The 19,487-nt window shown below is 31.8% G+C and overlaps 3 protein-coding genes across 8 annotated transcripts; all 3 read right to left on the reverse strand.

Annotated features, from left to right (window-relative positions):
- Positions 1–2,794: 2,794 nt before the first annotated feature.
- Positions 2,795–5,390, reverse strand: LOC101488254 (uncharacterized). The gene is made up of 6 exons (XM_004491299.4): positions 5,231–5,390; positions 4,457–4,570; positions 4,084–4,342; positions 3,639–3,753; positions 3,236–3,400; positions 2,795–3,031 (listed from the first exon to the last, which is right to left on the reverse strand). The coding sequence occupies exons 1-6, from the start codon at positions 5,321–5,323 to the stop codon at positions 2,995–2,997; spliced, it is 783 nt and encodes a 260-aa protein (XP_004491356.1). The 5' UTR covers positions 5,324–5,390; the 3' UTR covers positions 2,795–2,994.
- Positions 5,391–6,016: 626 nt separating this feature from the next.
- Positions 6,017–7,341, reverse strand: LOC101498688 (KIN17-like protein). Its single transcript, XM_073365072.1, has 2 exons — positions 7,234–7,341; positions 6,017–7,127 (listed from the first exon to the last, which is right to left on the reverse strand). The coding sequence occupies exon 2, from the start codon at positions 7,048–7,050 to the stop codon at positions 6,316–6,318; it is 735 nt and encodes a 244-aa protein (XP_073221173.1). The 5' UTR covers positions 7,051–7,127; positions 7,234–7,341; the 3' UTR covers positions 6,017–6,315.
- A 2,058-nt stretch (positions 7,342–9,399) lies between these two features.
- Positions 9,400–17,425, reverse strand: LOC101488832 (uncharacterized). 6 transcript variants are annotated; one of them, XM_073365069.1, is made up of 4 exons: positions 16,599–17,425; positions 15,157–15,702; positions 12,813–13,354; positions 9,400–9,720 (listed from the first exon to the last, which is right to left on the reverse strand). In XM_073365069.1, the coding sequence occupies exons 1-2, from the start codon at positions 17,375–17,377 to the stop codon at positions 15,663–15,665; spliced, it is 819 nt and encodes a 272-aa protein (XP_073221170.1). In that variant the 5' UTR covers positions 17,378–17,425; the 3' UTR covers positions 9,400–9,720; positions 12,813–13,354; positions 15,157–15,662. The 6 variants fall into 6 exon arrangements, with proteins under 6 accessions (XP_073221170.1, XP_073221169.1, XP_073221172.1 ...); XM_073365068.1 differs by having other exon boundaries at positions 13,419–15,702; XM_073365071.1 differs by having other exon boundaries at positions 12,813–15,702; positions 16,599–17,216; positions 17,292–17,422.
- Between the last annotated feature and the right edge of the window lie 2,062 nt (positions 17,426–19,487).

Here is a 19,487-nt window from a genome sequence, read left to right on the forward strand (position 1 = left end):
TATATATATATATATCATAAACTTTACCTTTTTTTTAGCACACCAACTTAAAATGTTATTGCTTTCTAATTATTGAAATGAAATAAATCACTTCAATTACTTTTTTTTTTCAGGTGTACATACATAAAACAGAGAATTTTCAGTGTCGATCATTACAAGAAGTTGAAAGATATGAGAAGGAGGGTGAACGGCCAAGTCAATACAACCGGAAAAAAAAACAATTGAAAAAAAATGGAGAAACTCCTAATGTAAGTTTATGAATTTTGATTGCTATAAGACTTTAATATTTTTCATTATTTTGTGAGTAAGAAAATAACTCCATATTCATTAGTTTATTATAATGTGATATTTTTTACTCTTTAACAAAAACATAAATATTACTCTAACATTTTAAAATTAATTACAATTTTAGTTTTTCTATTTTTATAGATTCATGAAAATTTATAAAATTAATTTTTTTTATTTTTAAATTTTACAGTTTTGTTCCTCATTTTAAATTTTTTAATTAAAAAATAACGATGTGACATACTTTAAATAATGTGACATATGAATAATTAAATCATATATTAAATTATTTAAAATATATTTTATCATTTTTTAAAAAAAGAATCAAAACTGTGAATTGGTAAAACCGTTAATTTTTAAAATAAGATGACAAATTTTCGTGAATCGGTAAAAATAGATAAATAAAAATTGCAATTAAATATTTTTTTACTACTATACTTTTTCAGAAAAATAATGATGGGGAGAATAAGAAAAGAGAGAGAGAAACTGAAGAACCAGAAAAAACAGCTGTTGAAAAATTCCTGGCTGATTCAAGCTATAATCTACTGCACTGGTTTGACGAGGTTAAAAAACATCAATCAAAAGGTAAGTATTAAAGTTTTCAGTAAAATTGCTTATTTCCAAATATTATTTCTTTTATGAAAAGTATATTTCAAATATTTGGGCAGCTTATATCGACAACTTATTTGAAGAAATATTTATTAAAAGGTTATTCCAAACTCATACAACAAATGGAGAGGTCTATCCAACATCATAATAAAAAATAATTTAATTGTCCACTTTTTATGAAGAGTTAAAGAACTTCCATTAAATCATGTGTTTCGAAAATCACACATCATGGACAAAGAGTAGGTCGTAAAATTTGACATAAATGAGATACAAATACAAATACATTAATTTAACATAACTTCACTGTATTAATATGGTAGTGTTTTTATGTCTCATTTTATATTCCAATAATATTAGTCTAATTATTGGAAATTTTAGACAAAACAAGACCATACTTGAAATCAAGAAGGTTATGCCAAATAGTTATAGTTTCATTTAACTTTCACTCAACATTCTCTCTGGCATTGAAATTTCGAAAGTTAATTATAGAAAAACCATAGTTACAGTGATTGCATTTTAGATTTTTAGATTATCTTTAAAGAATTGTGCAAGTGCAATGATAATTAATAAGTGGAGTAAATATTAGTTTGTAGGTAGCATTTGTAAATTTATTCATGTGGCAAATTTTTATTGAATATTTAATAAACTACTTATAATTTTTTGTCTTACTTTTTTATACTTATGATTTTGAGCAAAGATATGATTATAGTTTTTTTTCTTCTTTTTTTTGTTCAATAGTTGTAGTTTGTTAATTAACCCATTAATTTATTCCTTCGGTTAAATAGTTAGTCTAAGCTTCTTCAAAAGAAAAAATTAAATCATCAATGATCCATTGTTCCAAGTAACTAGATTCCATAGAAAATTTGATGTCTTGTTTCATCTTATATGCTTCAGCTATATATTTGCATATGATCAATTCATTATTTCCTTTGACTTACTATGTTATTATTTTTTTATGTTACTCAAATTAGGTACTACTAGTGGTGCTTCCAACATCTCCATCTCGGGAAAAGATTGATTTAACTCATCTTATCCACAAAACTATCTTGAAATATTTGGCCTTTTTTTATATATGCACAAGCCATGGATCATATATTTGGATGTTGACTATTTTCCTTGGTTTGAATATTGAATATTGATGTCTAGGTTGCTTTATTTCAATTATGTTCAGACATATGCTTAATTGCATTATTCATTTTCTTTGTGATAAATATTGTGAAGACATCTATTTGTTCTTGCCACTATGAGAGGTGAGAATATTTATGAGAAAGTGTTAGCTTAAGTCTGGACTAGGATTTGCTGCAATTACTGCATCACGCAGTTTTAAACTATAAATAATCTAAGTCATCGATTGGAGACTAGAAAATTTAGATTACACAATCTGTTTTATACAATTAGTCGATCTCGATGGTTGATTCAGATTGAACGATGAAAACATAGTACTAATCTGAATTCTTCTTAAGTTTTAGCACACATTGAGAGATGAAGCTAGAAATTGAAACTTCGTTTGAACACACTATCATTTTCTTTTCAAAGCGGAAACAAACATGCAACTAGGGTGAGGAGAGACATTTGACTTGCACCTAGTAAGGTTTTGAATATAATTTAAATTGGTGTTTGAATTATTAGCACTTAGAGTGAGCTCAGTGTTTGAGATAGAAAAAACCGACTAGTATTCTACTATAGAAAAACATATGATTCATCGTATACTTTTCCTGAACTTAAATATATATAAACAAAAATAAAAATATATTTAATTGAAATGTAGATAAATACATATAATTTTTTGCGAGCAGTGCATAGTTAGTCTGATATTTAAATTTAATCATTTCGTAGAGAACAAATTTAATAACTATTTATCATTCAAAAGTGGAATGGGAAGTGAACTACACAATGCATGTGGACATTTTTGTTCACTATATTATTCTATAAGAACTAAAAGGTAACCCATCATTTGTTCATTACATTATATATATATACATGACTGGTCACATAGCTAATTCAGAAGAAACAACAAATTTATATGCAGAGCATTATCCACTTCTGCTACATCTATGATGGGCAAATTCATAGTATATATGATCAAAATATTACTGAATTTCAAACTTTAGGAATTATAATTTGTAGAAATCCATCCCTGTAAATGGAGAAAGAAACAAAAGCAAATTATCAGCTTCAAATCTTGTGTATGTCAAGAAACCAAAAACTATTGAAAAACAATATAATGCAAAAGACCAAAATAATTAAATAGAGGTTTTTCTTTAAATTATAGCTAGTGAATTGAATTAAGAAAAGAGGCTATAATCAAGAACCAAGTAATTAAGAGTAAAATATAACATACAAAAATTCAGCTGATACACTGTCCTTGTTGACACCAGCAGGAAGTGGCCAGACAACCTCATAAGGTCCATATAATATCTCCCTTTTGTGATATGATGAAAATGAAGCATTTGGACAACCTGCTACTTTCCAAGAACTAGTAGAGCGTCTTCCTTTGATAGACAACCTGTCAAAATTCTTAATAGTCAGTAAAATCTAATGCAATTTTGTTTAGATTTTTCCTTTTAAGGTTTGTACATTATAAATTGTATCCTCCACAGGACCACATGCACAAATGAAAGAACAGCTAAAATATAGTGGAACTGAAATTAATAATGTCTTGGAATATATAACGCCTAATAATACCATAAATTACAAATATTATTACAATTCATAAAGTATGAAAGTAATGAACTGCTTCTTACTTTTGATCATCAACCTCCACTCTTATGTCACTAACATTGACACCTGGAACTTCCACCATGATAACATATTTACCTTCAGATTCTGCAACATCCATTCTAGGGGACCACTCAATTCCTGCAAAAGAAAAAAAAAGGGTTACACAAATAATATATACTTCTAACCATTAGCTACTTATATGCAACAATAAAAAGAAAATAGATTTGAAAAACACTAACAAAGAAAACACAATATTTGATCACAGAGTTCAGCGAATTGTGCCTACGTCTCTGGCTGCAGTATTATTTTATTACAATTCAAGCTTAAGATTTACAATGTATAACTTGTCTTTAAATACTACAGTCCAATTTATTCGCTCTCACTCGAGCGACCAGTTCACGTATCACTAACTATGAGTTATACTCAACATTATATATTAAAACTTTCAAAGTTCAAAATGCTTATTACCAATTTCTGAATGGTGTATTCTTTTCTCATTATGTAACCATTCCCCTTGTCTAATCTTTCTGCTTGGCCTAGCAAATGTAGGTGGCTCAAGTGCATCAAAATCATAGCCCTGCATCTTAGTCATTGGTTGGACAACTGAATTTGAAAGGGTTGATTCTTTCCTTGCAAGTCTTGCAAAACATGGTGCTCTTGCATAATTAGAAGGACCTTCACATTCAGCAGCGTTGGTTTTTGAAGCAACAAATGAAGTTGAGTCACCCTGAAAATTTTTTGTACTATTTAAGCCAATGATAAATCATTTCAAAAGAAAAAAATACATTAGTAGAATTAACAATGTGAAGTATTTTTATATTAATAGAAACATTGTAAGTACCTCTTCAGCTGATGTTTGCTTCATAAAATAACCGAAGGAAGAAGTTGCTTGGCGCGCGAAATATACCTTATTGTCACATCTCCTAAGCACAGAATTCAGACTACCACTGCAATTCTGATCATAGGGAGAGGAAATTAGATGAACAAAACAAATTGCAAACAGATTCATGAAAAATAGGATAACACACATATTACTTTATAGCTTATTTAATGGAGTAAAAACATGTTTTAAGTCTTATGTTATAGGAGATTATGAAACAAGAAACAAGAAACAAGATTAGTGGTATACTAAGAGAATAGTATAGTAATTTCTATGTGCTAATAGCAAGTGCAGCATATGGAAATTCTGAATTAATGTTCTCCAAAGAACTGATTCATTCTTCCTTGTCCTTTTGGTGGAAGAAGGAAAACACACAAATTCTGTTTTGTTAATCATTTGAGTACAAATGATAAATTTAAGAAAGGAAAAAGATGAAGAAAAACTCTTAGGTTATAGAATTATGAAGTTTCTTGTAGCATATGAAAGTGTATCAATTTGATATGGATACTCAAACAATTAATTAATTAATTGTAACTAGCATAAGAGACATGCATAATTTGTACTACTATTAATTAATATATTATTCATACTTATTCCAAAGTCATAAAAAAATTATCAATACAAGGTAGTAATACTTTTCATAAATGCAAAAAATAAAGTGGAAGTTGAAGTATTATGTTTGCATATAAGGAAGAGAACAAAAAGAGCATGATATATCATCATAGATTAGATTACCATAGGCAGAAGATGGGTTGGTGAAATCTCATCACTGGGAGCAAAGTGGGATGCAATTATATCAATTCTGCGTTTCACCAAGTGACTCTCCATGTCTTGTAAATGGTTCTAAAAAAACTTCAGCTAAATGGATAATACAGAATGTGGCAGAGAGTATATATATGCAGGGGGAGTGATTTATTGTGAATAGAAGATATTATTTTCTGACAAAAAAGATCAATAGTGGGGCCCATTTAATGTAAATATCTCCAAATGAGACTGAGATCGATGCCAACAGAACTGTGCTAGGAACACACTATTGGATTTCTTTAAAGTAAACATTAAAGAAAATTATCAAGTAAACTTTATTTGTTTATTTCTTTTTCAACTTATGCATTCAATTTTCTAATTTCAAAAAAATGTATTAAATAGATAAATGAAGGATTATATTTAAACTGCCTACTTTAGATAATATAATCAGAGAGGAACATATTTTTGTGAACATGAAAGTCTCGAGACACACATCGAAATTTTATTTGAGTAGGAATGAAATTCAATATTCCAAAATTTATACCATTCACACATTGCGCACTAACCACATGCGCTTGACATATCAAATGATAGAACATAATAATATGGAAAAAATCATAACCATTGTTTCCATTTCAAAGGCTTTTTGTAAACAAAAAGGACAGAGCATTTCTTTAGTATATAAGAACTGCACTCGAATTAAAATAAATAAATATCACACACAGAAGAAAGCAAATGCCACACACAGAACTCAACTTTACTCACATTAAATTGCACTTACAATATAGTACTTTAGCCTCTGATCAAAGTCTTTTTTGTTTTTGCACTATAGTACCATATAATAGTCAGGAATCGCATCATTACTACTACTACTACTATTACTATTACTATTGCTATAGTCAGAATTCTAAAATATCAAGCAACATTTCTGTCACAATAATAGAAGATAATAGGCTAACAGCCATGATTTTATTATAAAGAAGACACATGAGAAGATGACACAGAAGAAAGATAAATAAGAACAAATGCTCCAATTCATGCAAAACAGAATCAGAGTTATTATTTCATTAAACCCACTAGGCTAATTTGCAAATGTCCTCATACTCCACGGCTTTAAGTACCCTGCCATCATAGGGTCCTTTTTTTATCTGCACCTTAGCACAAAAATGATCTGTATCCACCCCCAGAAGCTTTGCAAGTGAACCACGGTATGCCCCATTGACTACTTTTACACGGCCCCCAACCTGTGGAATCACAGTTTCAAGCTCTTCCTGATCAACTCTTAGCACATGCTTGCTTTCTAGCATTTCTATTTCCCCTGCATACTTGTCAATCACCTTTCTCACAACACCCTTTTGCTTGTAGTACCCTTTCTCTGCCAACACTTTGCTCATAACCTTAACAACAATTCCCTCATGCAACCAATAATCCTTCCTGTTTATTTTTTCCTTTTTCCTCTCTTCCTCCCTGATCATTTCTTCCAATGTTGATTTTCCACCACCACTTTCTTTCCTCTTCAGATCGTTTCTAGGATTCCTTTCCTCATATTTCTCTTCCTCAACCTCATCAAAGACCATCACCGATGCCTCACCTTTTTCCTTGGTCATAGGTCTAGCAGATGACCCAAGAGAAAATCCTATCTTAACTCCATCTTCTACATTTAGCTCCCTCGGAGGCTCAACCTGTGAGGGCTGATCAGACTCGGGATTAGATAGCTGCATCAATTGCTCAGCCCTTTCAATCTGTTTCATGATCTCCTTCTCTTGCTTTTCTTCATCTACCAAATCTGCCTTGACTCTTTTATTCTTCATCCTCTCCTTGAAAAGTGTTTCTCAATCTCTATCTATGTATGTAATGAACCATCCCTTGGGTGTTTCTTCAACCTTACCTTCAAGATAATAAAACACTAATCAGATCAAACAATTCAAGATAATAAAAGGACAAATAGGGTAAAAAAAACATGCATCTCTTTGATGTGGGCTTTATCAAGCTACATTTTAATTCAGTGGAGGTAAACTATTTAACTTCAGTACAACAAAATGAGAGATGAAGATGAAGAAACTAGAAGGTCCTCTTATTCTTCTTTCATATTTAACTTTTTGACTTACTCTTTCTAGTTGCTCATGCATGTTTTACATTTCATTCCCATAAAAAAAAGCACTAAATAGTAAAGCTAATGCAGTTTTCTTACTTAAATGAAAGTCAAAGATGTAGTTTTCTTACCTGTTATCCTTATACTACTGTGGTTCATTTTAATTCCCTGCTCATTGAAGTAAAGTTCTAGAATATGTCATACACTTCCGTGAATAATGAATATCTTAGGTACCTTATATTCATGTACTGACATACACACCCATGACTTATTTACATCCAATACCCGAGCTTCCTATTCACTCTAGTAATCAAACTAACAAACTATTCATGAAACCTTACCATTTGTATGATTACAAGTGTTTAAAAATTATAATATTGCCTGGAACATGAGACGGTGAGACCTAGATTCTGTTGAAATTTAATTCATAAACTGTTATGCTACAAATTGAGGGGTTAGTTACAAACTAGTTAGTTAGTTAGTTATTTTTATGGATAACTTGCTTCACAAGAACTTTTTGTAGCTCATATAAAATAACAGTTTTGTAGCATGAATTAATATACCAGAACTTTATCTCAACTCCTTCTTCCTCTGCTTTTCTGTTTTGCTGCGCCTGGACTGTCTTCATCACAGTTCCTTATTCCAACAATTGGCATCTAGACATGGGAACAATCAAGGGAAACACAAGTGGAAAAGTGAGGGGAACAATCAAGGGGAACAATCAAGGGAAACACTGAGTGATAAATTCTGGATAGGCAAGATGAATAGCAATGGTTTTGGATCAAATATTATGGTTCTTGATGGCAAGAACTGGGCTCGATGGAGTGCCTTGATGAAATCTTTATTTGGAGCACAAGAAGTAAGTAAAATTGTGCAGGATGGCAATGAGGATTTGGTGAGGAATCCAACTGATGCCTTCTCGTATTTTTTTAATCATGGTTATGTTAAAATAAGTTGCTTGTAGTAAACTTGCATTTGTTTATAGTTTAGATTAGATACTCATTCTTTTCTACTCGCATTCATATTTTTATTATTCACAAGTGAATTGGTCTACTGCTAGACAAGTTTAATAATTCAAAACTCTTATTGTGCATTTTGTGCTAAGTTTTCTTCTCCATTAATATCATATATTCTCAGTTTTGGTTATGTTTATGAATGATTCAGAGCTTTAAATTAAAGAAATAAACAAAGAAACTACTATATAAATTTGCAAGGAGCCAGAAAGAATGAAAACATTGAGATTTAGTGAGGTGGTCTGCACGAACATAGAATTGTTACATTAAGAGTTGGTGGTGGCAACTTGTGCGCATGCTTGTATCATTGGTGCAAGGATACTATTTAAATAAATTGTGGCTTCAGGATTTTGAGATTAAATTCTGACTTCATTTGATTTTAAATTGTGGTAATAGAGAGCAAGAATGAAACACAAGCTTAGACTCATAGGACATAGAGAGCAAGTGAGGTGGCAAAAACACAAGCTTGGTCCTTGAATTTAGAGATATATAATCACAGCAACACATAATTTTACAGCAACACAGCAACACAGTGAGATATATATTTAAGTTGATTTAAGATACATAATATAACATACATAAATAGTTGTTGTTGGCCACTCTAGTCTACTAACTGTACGTAAGAAAAAGAACAACAACAGCTAGCCATGTTAGAGAGTACAAGAGTTGCATAATCAAGTTTTGCTGCACCCATAAGGCTTTGAGAGAGGATTGTAAACTTATAAATGAGATCACAGAAGGGTTTTAGCAATCGGAAACTGAATCAATGGAAATTTGACTAGTTAAACTAACTTAGGGAACCATAAGGTGAACTATATTGGTGTCCTAACTTCAGCCGGCATAATTAATTAATATATGATACAACAGAAATTATGCAAACAACTATATTTTCTCTTATCAGGGAAGTGCAATGATCAGAGAATTAAACAAACTCAATACCAAAAACATAATTGGTTTCATTGGAAGCATAATAATAGAATGTGAACACAATCACTAAATTTATGTATTACTGGCAGTCAGACGGTGGTCAAATAAAAAGAGTACTGAAGGAACAATTCAAAAATGATAATATCGTTATATGGCCCAAAAGTTTTAAGAAAATATGCCCTACATTTAGAAATCAGTATGCTAATTAAGAGATCCGGCATTCTGCAAACAATCTACACAGCCGATTTACATGTTTAATGCTCAAAGTTGCAGTACAATAACTTCCTCCATAACACAAATGTTGTTCCAACATAACATTCTCATCACGACATAAAGAAAACCCTAATAAGATAATGATTCAGGGTTGTACAAGCAACAATTACTTCCAAGGTACGAGCTGTTATAAAAATTCCAACGTGCATATCTTCAAAGCTCCAGCAAGAAGAAACCTGAAACAATTTGAATGTATTTAGAAAATAGTAAGCAATAGATATGTGAGTTACACACAGATCAATCAAGAAAAATAAAGCCTACTACAAGATGAAGTAGGACAAACATATACTGAAGACTCAAGGTATTGGGTACAACTGTACTACAGCGATGTTAAATTTTACAATTACTATTAGTCAATGGACAGTGAGTGGAGTCATTTAGTCTTTTGTACTTCGGGGAATAAGATATATTGCTGGTTGAGTGAGGACTCATAATCGTCTCCTTGTGCCAATGGTTATAGACTTTAAAGAATAAGATATACTGTTGATGGGTTCCTCTTACAATAATTTACTGAATCGTGGTCTCAAGTTCATCAGATTTTCTTAAATGTAAAAAGCTTATTGATTTAACAAAAAATAGAATCAATGACATGTCATATTATTGCCAATTATAAATTCTCAATAAGATTCATCCTCGTCCTAACCATCATGGAACAAGAATAAGCTTGCCCTTGCAGCAAACATCCTATCCTCAAGGTCTGAAAACTATTAGCACAATAGCACAATGGGAGAGGATGATTATAAAAACTCATAACGAAACCAAGCAGTTGAAAAAAGCTCCCTGGTTCACAGGCCATATTCCCAAAAGAAAATACTATATTAGCACAATAGCACAATGGGAGAGGATGATTATAAAAACTCATAACGAAACCAAGCAGTTGAAAAAAGCTCCCTGGTTCACAGGCCATATTCCCAAAAGAAAATACTATGGCTGAAAAAATAAAATTTGTTATTGATATACTAAGTGGGTCAACAAAAGTTGATGTATTTAGTCTAAATTTGGGACCAAATATATCAACTTTTATTGACTCACGTTTATTTATAAGTAGGAATAGAGGAAGTACATACCAGGCCCATCTAGTGAGAGGACCATTTTTATGACAGAATTGAAGATTAAGTATTTAATGGTCAGATACTCAGATGACATTATGTTCATGTCTTAACCATTCTGATTTGATACAATGATCGTAACTTACTCATTTCACTCTAACACAAAAAAGACTTTATCCCTTGATGTCATAGACACAAATATACAGATTTATATGTATGCACGGTTCTACTATGCAGGATAGCAGAGCAATGATTTTAACATTTTGTAGGAGTGATGACGTAAATGCTGCAACATCTACATGCCACAAAAAACCCGTATTTAATTAGAGAATTCTATCAAATTAATAGGACAACCTCAAGGCTCTAAATCCAAACACAACCCTGTTGTCTATCTATACTAGAAAGCATTGCACCTCGGTGACTCTACATGCAACACTAGAGAATCCAAATATTTCTCAAGATTTTTATGATACCTACACAACCTTCCAAACCCCTTTTACATGTAAAAAATAAGTAATTCACATATGAATTCACGGCCAACATAAACACTGATTTTCTAGAGAGAAGTAATCTCAATACCAAAGTAACTCGACAGTGGAACAAGAACAAAGTTACTACAAAAATCACACTGCTTCACACAAATTATAGAAGAAATCAAATGCAAAAAACTATGCTGAAAATGGGAGAAAAAAGAAATCCTTGTTTGTCAAAGAGAATAATTTTAAGATCAGAAGCAGGTAAGTAGCTTCACCTAAAGGCATGTCCTTATATAACTAATTAAACTCTCCCTCTGTATTAGCGCACTTAAAGATGATAAATGCATCTTTAATATGTACCATAACAAAATTTGTGCAAAGGATTACACTTTGCTACAATGTACTCTTAAGTGTAGTCTAGTACCTAGATACACCTAAACCTTTATTTTATCTTTTAGATCCATGATTTCCTTATCCTTAATCAGTTGCATAGTGCATTACTTATCAAAATAGAATTATTGAACTTCACTCATCTTTGCTAACTCTACCAAAATGAGGTGTGGATTGAATAATATTAGCAAATCTAGTTGAATTTCCATCGAAGTTAAACCCTTTACTTGGATATAAATTTCAATGTCGTGGAAATCAAATTGGACATAAAAACTGCACTGACAAATCTTTCAATTAGTCTAACTACAATAAGATTAATATATTATCAACATGTTCATTCATAGTCTTAAATACTTCACTTTACTTGTGCATAGACAAAAAATTATCAAACAGCATCTCTACAATATATTGAGTAAAAACACTGAAGACTTCCCTTAACACCAAACTGATATTCTACATATGGTGCAAGGGTTAAAATATGTCTATTTTCCATAATTTTTTAAAACTCGGTTTGTTCCACTCTTCTACATATGCTAAGTTAAATTTATAAGGTAAATTCCAGGTACAAAACAGAAATGAATATGCTAATTCCAATCAAGAAAACACTATATATATATATATATATATATATAATAAAGATTGCAGAATCATACTACATGAATCAGAGTTCATCCTAGGAAGAATTCTTAAGCCAACTCACATGAAACCATTTTAACTCCATGTTTACATGTTAGAACCAACATACAACATCAAAATTTAGCAGAACAGTATGCAGAGGAAAAATTGAAACAAGATTGAACTTATAGGTCTAAATCACTCAATCAAAAACAATCAATACTTACTGTTTAAGCTGCCATGTGTATTCAAATTTTGAGGGTTAACAGTTCCTGGACTTTTTACCACTACCAACCACTTCTTTCGTACTTTAATTCAATTATTTAAACCTTTAATTAGTGATTCAAAAGCATGCTATTAAATTCTTCTAAAACCCTCCATGCACGCATTTTTTTAGTCACAACAAGTTAGGATTGCATTAACATATGCTGCACTCTTGTATCATTTCTACTCATCAAAATACAGCTGAAACACAATCAAGAAAAGAACAGGAACTCAATGTACAAATCCAATTCAGTAACTCAAAGCATAAGCATGGAGAAAGAAGAGACTTGTTCTACACTCAAAGAGAAAGATAGCTAAACAAACACAGATACGTCGTCATCATCCATTTCAGCAACAGAAACAAACATACCAAATCCATTTTACCATTTTTACTGTTGTTGTTGTTTATTTGTCAAAAGTGCATAATTTGTTTAAATCAATAATAATAAACAATATATAAATTTTAAAACTAACCTTATCAAAAGTGCATAATTTGTTTACTACAATCACATATTCTCCTCTTCCAGCATCATAAGAGCTTGCTCATCCCCCTTCTCACACCTTAGAACTACAAGGTTTTCAATTTGAAGGGCATTTTTGAGCAAGACTAAACTAGGAGTGTGTAGAATTATTGAATAGAGGTGATAGGGAGGACAACTAAGAATGTATTTTTGTAATGCAGCTCCATGCCGATAGTGAAAAAAAAGTGATGGTATAGAAGTTATATAAAATAAAATAACAGAATCATTTGCCATGGGGGAGCAATGGTAGATATAGCGTAGATAACCGTAATCAGTAGGAAGAATAATGGAAAATAGCATACTCCACTATCCTTGCTTCACCCAAACGTTAACAATTTCATCTTCACGATGGTGGCAAAGATACAAACATCCTCTGATTACTCCCAGAGTAACCCACTCTGCCACAAAATTCATCATCCGTTGTAGAGGAAGGAATTTGTTCAAAACTATGAGTATTTAGGTCGAAAGCTTCTATGGATCTTTTGTTTGGCTCACCTACGTAACCAACAAGAAAATAAATTATCTCCACAAGAAAGGCAGGATCATTATCAATACTTACAATGGTATGGTTGTTTCCGATATCGATCCATCCTGAGGTTCCAACAATGCATACTTCCACTTGAGTAATACTATCCTTTTTTTTGGCAATCCTCACCACCTTATACTATTTATGTTTGTTGTTCCAGCAGAAACCAAATCCAACTGAAATAAAATCATAGACCGACTTTAAGCATTTTTCATCTCCATATACTCTAATGTTATCGGGTTGCACAGCATATACTCTAGCTGTATCATTGAACATGCACAACATTCTGTCGCACGAGTTAGCTATGCAAAATGGATGTTCCCTAAACTTTTTTTCCGATCTACAATCAAAATTACCGGCGGGGACTTGACGGTAAGGGATTGCAGATGTTTCAAGAAAGTTTGAGTTCAGCCTGTCAAAAAAGTTTTCAAGCTTGTAATAGTGTTTTGTTTCCCGGTCATCGTTCTTAATAAAGAGACCGACTGATGCATGCTCGAAATGGAACTTCCTAAAGCTAATATGCAGAAGCTCCCTCTTCCATCTCTTCGAAATGCATGGCGAAAAGACTCTTGAGGGGAAGTTTGGCCCATATCTCGTGGGTGCATTCCCTTGGTAGACGGTCAAACAATGCAATATCAGCAACAACATCATCATCCATAGCAACATCAAGAACATCAGCAAAAACATTAACAACAAAAGATTGAAGCGGTTGATTTTCATTTGGTTCTTCCTTCTGAAGTATAAAAGAAGTGTTACTGAGATAGTCTTTGATTATAAGAAGAAAAGAAAGAATGTAAACAATATACCTTTCAAAAAGAATTTGCAGAAGCACACGATTTTGACACTTAGCATTGCACATCGGTGACTCTACACCCAATACTTACAATGGTATGGTTGTTTCCGATATCAATCCATGATTTTCAAAGAAAAGGATAGTATTACTCAAGTGGAAGTATGCATTGTTGGAACCTCGTGATGGATTGATATCGGAAACAACCATACCATTGTAAGTATTGCGTGTAGAGTCACCGATGTGCAATGCTAAGTGTCAAAATCGTGTGCTTCTGCAAATTCTTTTTGAAAGGTATGTTGTTTACATTCTTTCTTTTCTTCTTATAATCAAAGATTATCTCAGTAACACTTCTTTTATACTTCAGATGGAAGAACCAAATGAAAATCAACCGCTTCAATTCAATCTTTTATTGTTAATGTTTCTGCTGATGTTCTTGATGTTGCTACTGATGCTCTTGATGATGATGTTGTTGCTGATATTGCATTGTTTGACCGTCTACCAAGGGAATGCACCCACGAGATATGGGTCAAACTTCCTCTCGAGAGTCTTTTCGCCATCCTCTGCATTTCGAAAAAATGGAAGAGGGAGCTTCTGGATATTAGCTTTAGGAAGTTCCATTTCGAGCATGCATCCGTCGGTCTCTTTATTAAGAACGATGACCGGAAAACAAAACACTATTACATGCTTGAAAACTTTTTTGACGGGCTGAACTCAAACTTTCTTGAAACATCTGCAATCCTCAAGTCTCCGCCGGTAATTTTGATTGTAGATCGGGAAAAAAGTTTAGGGAACAACCATTTTGCATAGCTAACTCGTGCGACAGCATGTTGTGCATGTTCAACACTAAAGATTCCGTTAAGCTGTGCAACCCGATAACATCAAAGTATATGGAATCATAGTTTCAAGCTCTTCCTGATCAACTCTTAGCACATGCTTGCTTGCTAGCATTTCTATTTCCCCTACATACTTGTCAATCACCTTTCTCACAACACCCTTTTGCTTGTAGTACCCTTTCTCTGCCAACACTTAACTCATAACCTTAACAACAATTCCCTCATGCAACCAATAATCCTTCCTGTTTATTTTTTCCTTTTTCCTCTCCTCCTCCCTGATCATTTCTTCCAATGTTGATTTTCCACCACCACTTTCTTTCCTCTTCAGATCGTTTCTAGAATTTCTTTCCTCATATTTCTCTTCCTCAACCTCATCAAAAACCATCACCGATGCCTCACCTTTTTCCTTGGTCATAGATCTAGCAGATGACCCAAGAGAAAATCCTATCTTAATTCCATCTTCTACATTTAGCTCCCTCAGAGGCTCAACCTGTGACGGCTGATCAAACTCGGGATTAGATAGCTGCATCAATTGCTCAGCCCTTTCAATCTGTTTCATGATCTCCTTCTCTTGCTTTTCTTCATCTACCAAATCTGCCTTGACTCTTTTATTCTTCATCCTCTCCTTGAAAAGTGTTTCTCAATCTCTATCTATGTATGTAATGAACCATCCCTTGGGTGTTTCTTCAACCTTACCTTCAAGATAATAAAACACTAATCAGATCAAACAATTCAAGATAATAAAAGGACAAATAGGGTAAAAAAAACATGCATCTCTTTGATGTGGGCTTTATCAAGCTACATTTTAATTCAGTGGAGGTAAACTATTTAACTTCAGTACAACAAAATGAGAGATGAAGATGAAGAAACTAGAAGGTCCTCTTATTCTTCTTTCATATTTAACTTTTTGACTTACTCTGTCTAGTTGCTCATGCATGTTTTACATTTCATTCCCATAAAAAAAAGCACTAAATAGTAAAGCTAATGCAGTTTTCTTACTTAAATGAAAGTCAAAGATGTAGTTTTCTTACCTGTTATCCTTATACTACTGTGGTTCATTTTAATTCCCTGCTCATTGAAGTAAAGTTCTAGAATATGTCATACACTTCCGTGAATAATGAATATCTTAGGTACCTTATATTCATGTACTGACATACACACCCATGACTTATTTACATCCAATACCCGAGCTTCCTATTCACTCTAGTAATCAAACTAACAAACTATTCATGAAACCTTACCATTTGTATGATTAGAAGTGTTTAAAAATTATAATATTGCCTGGAACATGACACGGTGAGACCTAGATTCTGTTGAAATTTAATTCATAAACTGTTATGCTACAAATTTAATTCTTAATAATGGAATGTGAACACAATAAGTAAATATATGTATTACTAGAACTATATCATGAAAAATAACCATATTCTCATTCTTGTTCTTGGTAAACAAAACATCAACATGAATTGCAAATTAAAATAAATAAAAAAAGCAAACAAAAGCAAGATTTCCCTAACCTTCTAATATGATGATAGAAGTGAGTTTTGTTTACTCCACCATTATCAATCATGTTATTCTGGGACGAACCTGAGAATAGGGTTTTGTTGTTGTAGATCTCGTAAGAAGAGTTGATATTCAGAGTCCATCTCATCTTGATAACTAGTTTTCTTGATTAAAATTACAGGAGGAAGGTCATTAATACCAAACAAGTCATAACCAAGAGCATAGTCACCAGCTTTTAAAAGATTTCCCAGATGAGTCTTGATTTTAAATCTTGTGTCATTCTTTCCAAAATCTTCCACACGAGCAATCTCAACATTAGATGAACCATATTCTGTGCCATCAATAGTAACCATCTCAGATGAATGAACCTCGTCCACATTTATCACAACATATTTCACTAATTGTTCACTGGTGAATAAATAACTGAAGGGTTCACGCCAATACTCACAATCACGTAACAAACGGTGCTTCAATGTAAAAGGATCAAGCAAAGTAATGCTTCGTTTAACCTTGGTGCAAATCACAATAGGACCAATATTTTCCAAAGTCGAAGCAACATTAGGAGGCAGATAAATCAAATCGTCGCGACAAATGGGAGCGATTTCAACAGACAAAATGGTTTTGCTATCGTAACAGTTGCACCAAGATTCGAAAGGAAGTAAACGCTTTATGAAATCCACAAATCTACGAGCATAAGCATACCTAGGGAAAAAGAAAGAAAAACCTTGATCAAACGGTTCGATTTTCATCACTAAATGAAGAGCAGAAGAATAATACTTCAGAGTGATCTGCTCCATATCAAAGAAAGTGCGCAAATAAGAAACATGCTGCTGAAGGACGTGCACAATACCATTAGCCTCCATTCTCAATTTTGACCTAAATCTTGCCCTCTTGCTTTGGAATGGGGCTAATTTATTTATGATAGTAGGAAATTCTTTTTGGATTTTTTAACAATATATACTTTTTTTTTAATTTTGAATCAAAATGTCCTACTTTATATATTAAAATATTCTATTTTTTGTTTTGTATATATATCTCATATTTTTATTAGGTTTTAATTTGCGTTAGATTTTTAATTAAGTTGCGTAAATTAATAGGTCAATTTTAATTTTTTTCATTTGCTTTAGTTAGTAAAAAATTTAACTAAAATCAGAAAGAAAGAAGAAATGGCATAATTTTTCGTAATCCAGATCGTCGGTCCAATTCCATGATCGCTCTGTTTTTTAATAGAGTGAAATTACTCCATTCATTAGGAGAATAGTAACAAGAATACAATGTGATGAACATTTAACTAAACCCTTGTTTTCAAAAGTTGCATTTCACAATTATTTCATATATCCATGTTCCATTTCAAAAGTTGCAAAGTGCATATATTATACCCTGTTTTGACTTTCAGCAATAAATATTATTTTGGATAGTTTTGCAAGCCGTATGATTCAAAAATCAAATCATTCAAATCTAGCCAAATAGAAAGTTATTGATTCCTTCTTTTTTTAGTTGTTCATCCTTTTACACTTCTCTAGTTAATGTCACGTTAACTGCTTTGTGAAAAAATATTAGAGACCAAATTGATATTTTTTTAAAAGTTTGCCTAACACGGATGACTACGTATACAAATGTTACAGATCAAATTGATACATTTTTTATTGGTAAATATTGAGGACTATTTTGAAACACATTTAGGGTTAAACAAAGACTTGTATTGTCTCTTTTTTTTAGAAGTTTTTGTTACTCTTCCAATTTCCACATGCTTCCACAACAAATACAAAGTGGGTCATTGATTACTCTCAATTTGTAAAGTTGAAAGACATAAATATAAGTAGTAGTTGGTCTAGATATTAAAAATTCTCTTTCACCAATATTTAGATATTAAATATACAAATCCAATTTCGTAGATAACATTTAAATGAAAGGATTATTTTTTAGAGTTTTATTGTATTTTTTTCTTTGGCTTTACTAAAATTTCATCAAGTTCAATTTAATTTCACTATTTAATTTTGTTGAATGATGTTAGATGTGATTATTTTCTATTGTATAATGAAGCTCCTAGTATATTTGGACCTTATGAACTTGTTGGGGTTGATGCAATATATATTAATAATATAAAAACAACATGGAGGCCTTACAATGAAGCTTATTGACAAATTTAAAGACATTTTTATTGGACAAAATTATCGGGGAGAGGTTATGATGATGCTTATGGACAAGGTTGATATATGCAACAATGGTTAAACATAAACATCACAAATAGAGTCTTGTGTTTATGCTTTTGTTGATTATATTATAGATTGATAGAATTTGTGTCTATATGTTATTTTTTGGTTTTGCGGAGTATAAGAGATTGCAAGTTCATGTCAAACAATTTTTTTTAAAGTATCAATTTAAATATTAACACTATTTAACAAACATTGGAGAAATTAAAACATAAACAAGACAGAGCTTTGAGGTATGAACAATACCCTTCATGATCAGGCCAAAATTCTGCAAAGGGCAACTCCATCAAGATATTGCTACATTCTATCGTAACGCATTCAGTACAGATTTGTTCAAAAATATTTTCAGTTATGACACATAAGTCATTTTATTTACTTCTTACTTCTTTTGCCTAAAACTTGGCTCTGTTATCAAAAGACACTTATTTTTTAAGCCTAATATTTCTCTGTATATTATTTTAATTAGATATTTTACAATTAGATTATCTTCATTGTATATATTGTGGCATATATTTCCTTACAAGTTTAATTAACGATGTTAGAGAAGAATGAAATAATTGGATATTGTTTTGCAAAGTGGATATTGTGGCATATATTTATTAAATTTGTTAAAAATGGATATTGTTTTTAAAAATTTACTTTGAAAAGAAAAAAAATAGTTAATGTTCTTGTTATATAATATTAATTCTTGATTGAAAAAAAAAGTATGTAAATTAACTAAGGTTATGATTCTATTTTTTTTTACAGAAAAATAAATTTC

Source organism: Cicer arietinum, chromosome 2 (assembly GCF_000331145.2).
Source record: "Cicer arietinum cultivar CDC Frontier isolate Library 1 chromosome 2, Cicar.CDCFrontier_v2.0, whole genome shotgun sequence".
NCBI classification, from domain to species: Eukaryota; Viridiplantae; Streptophyta; class Magnoliopsida; order Fabales; family Fabaceae; genus Cicer; species Cicer arietinum.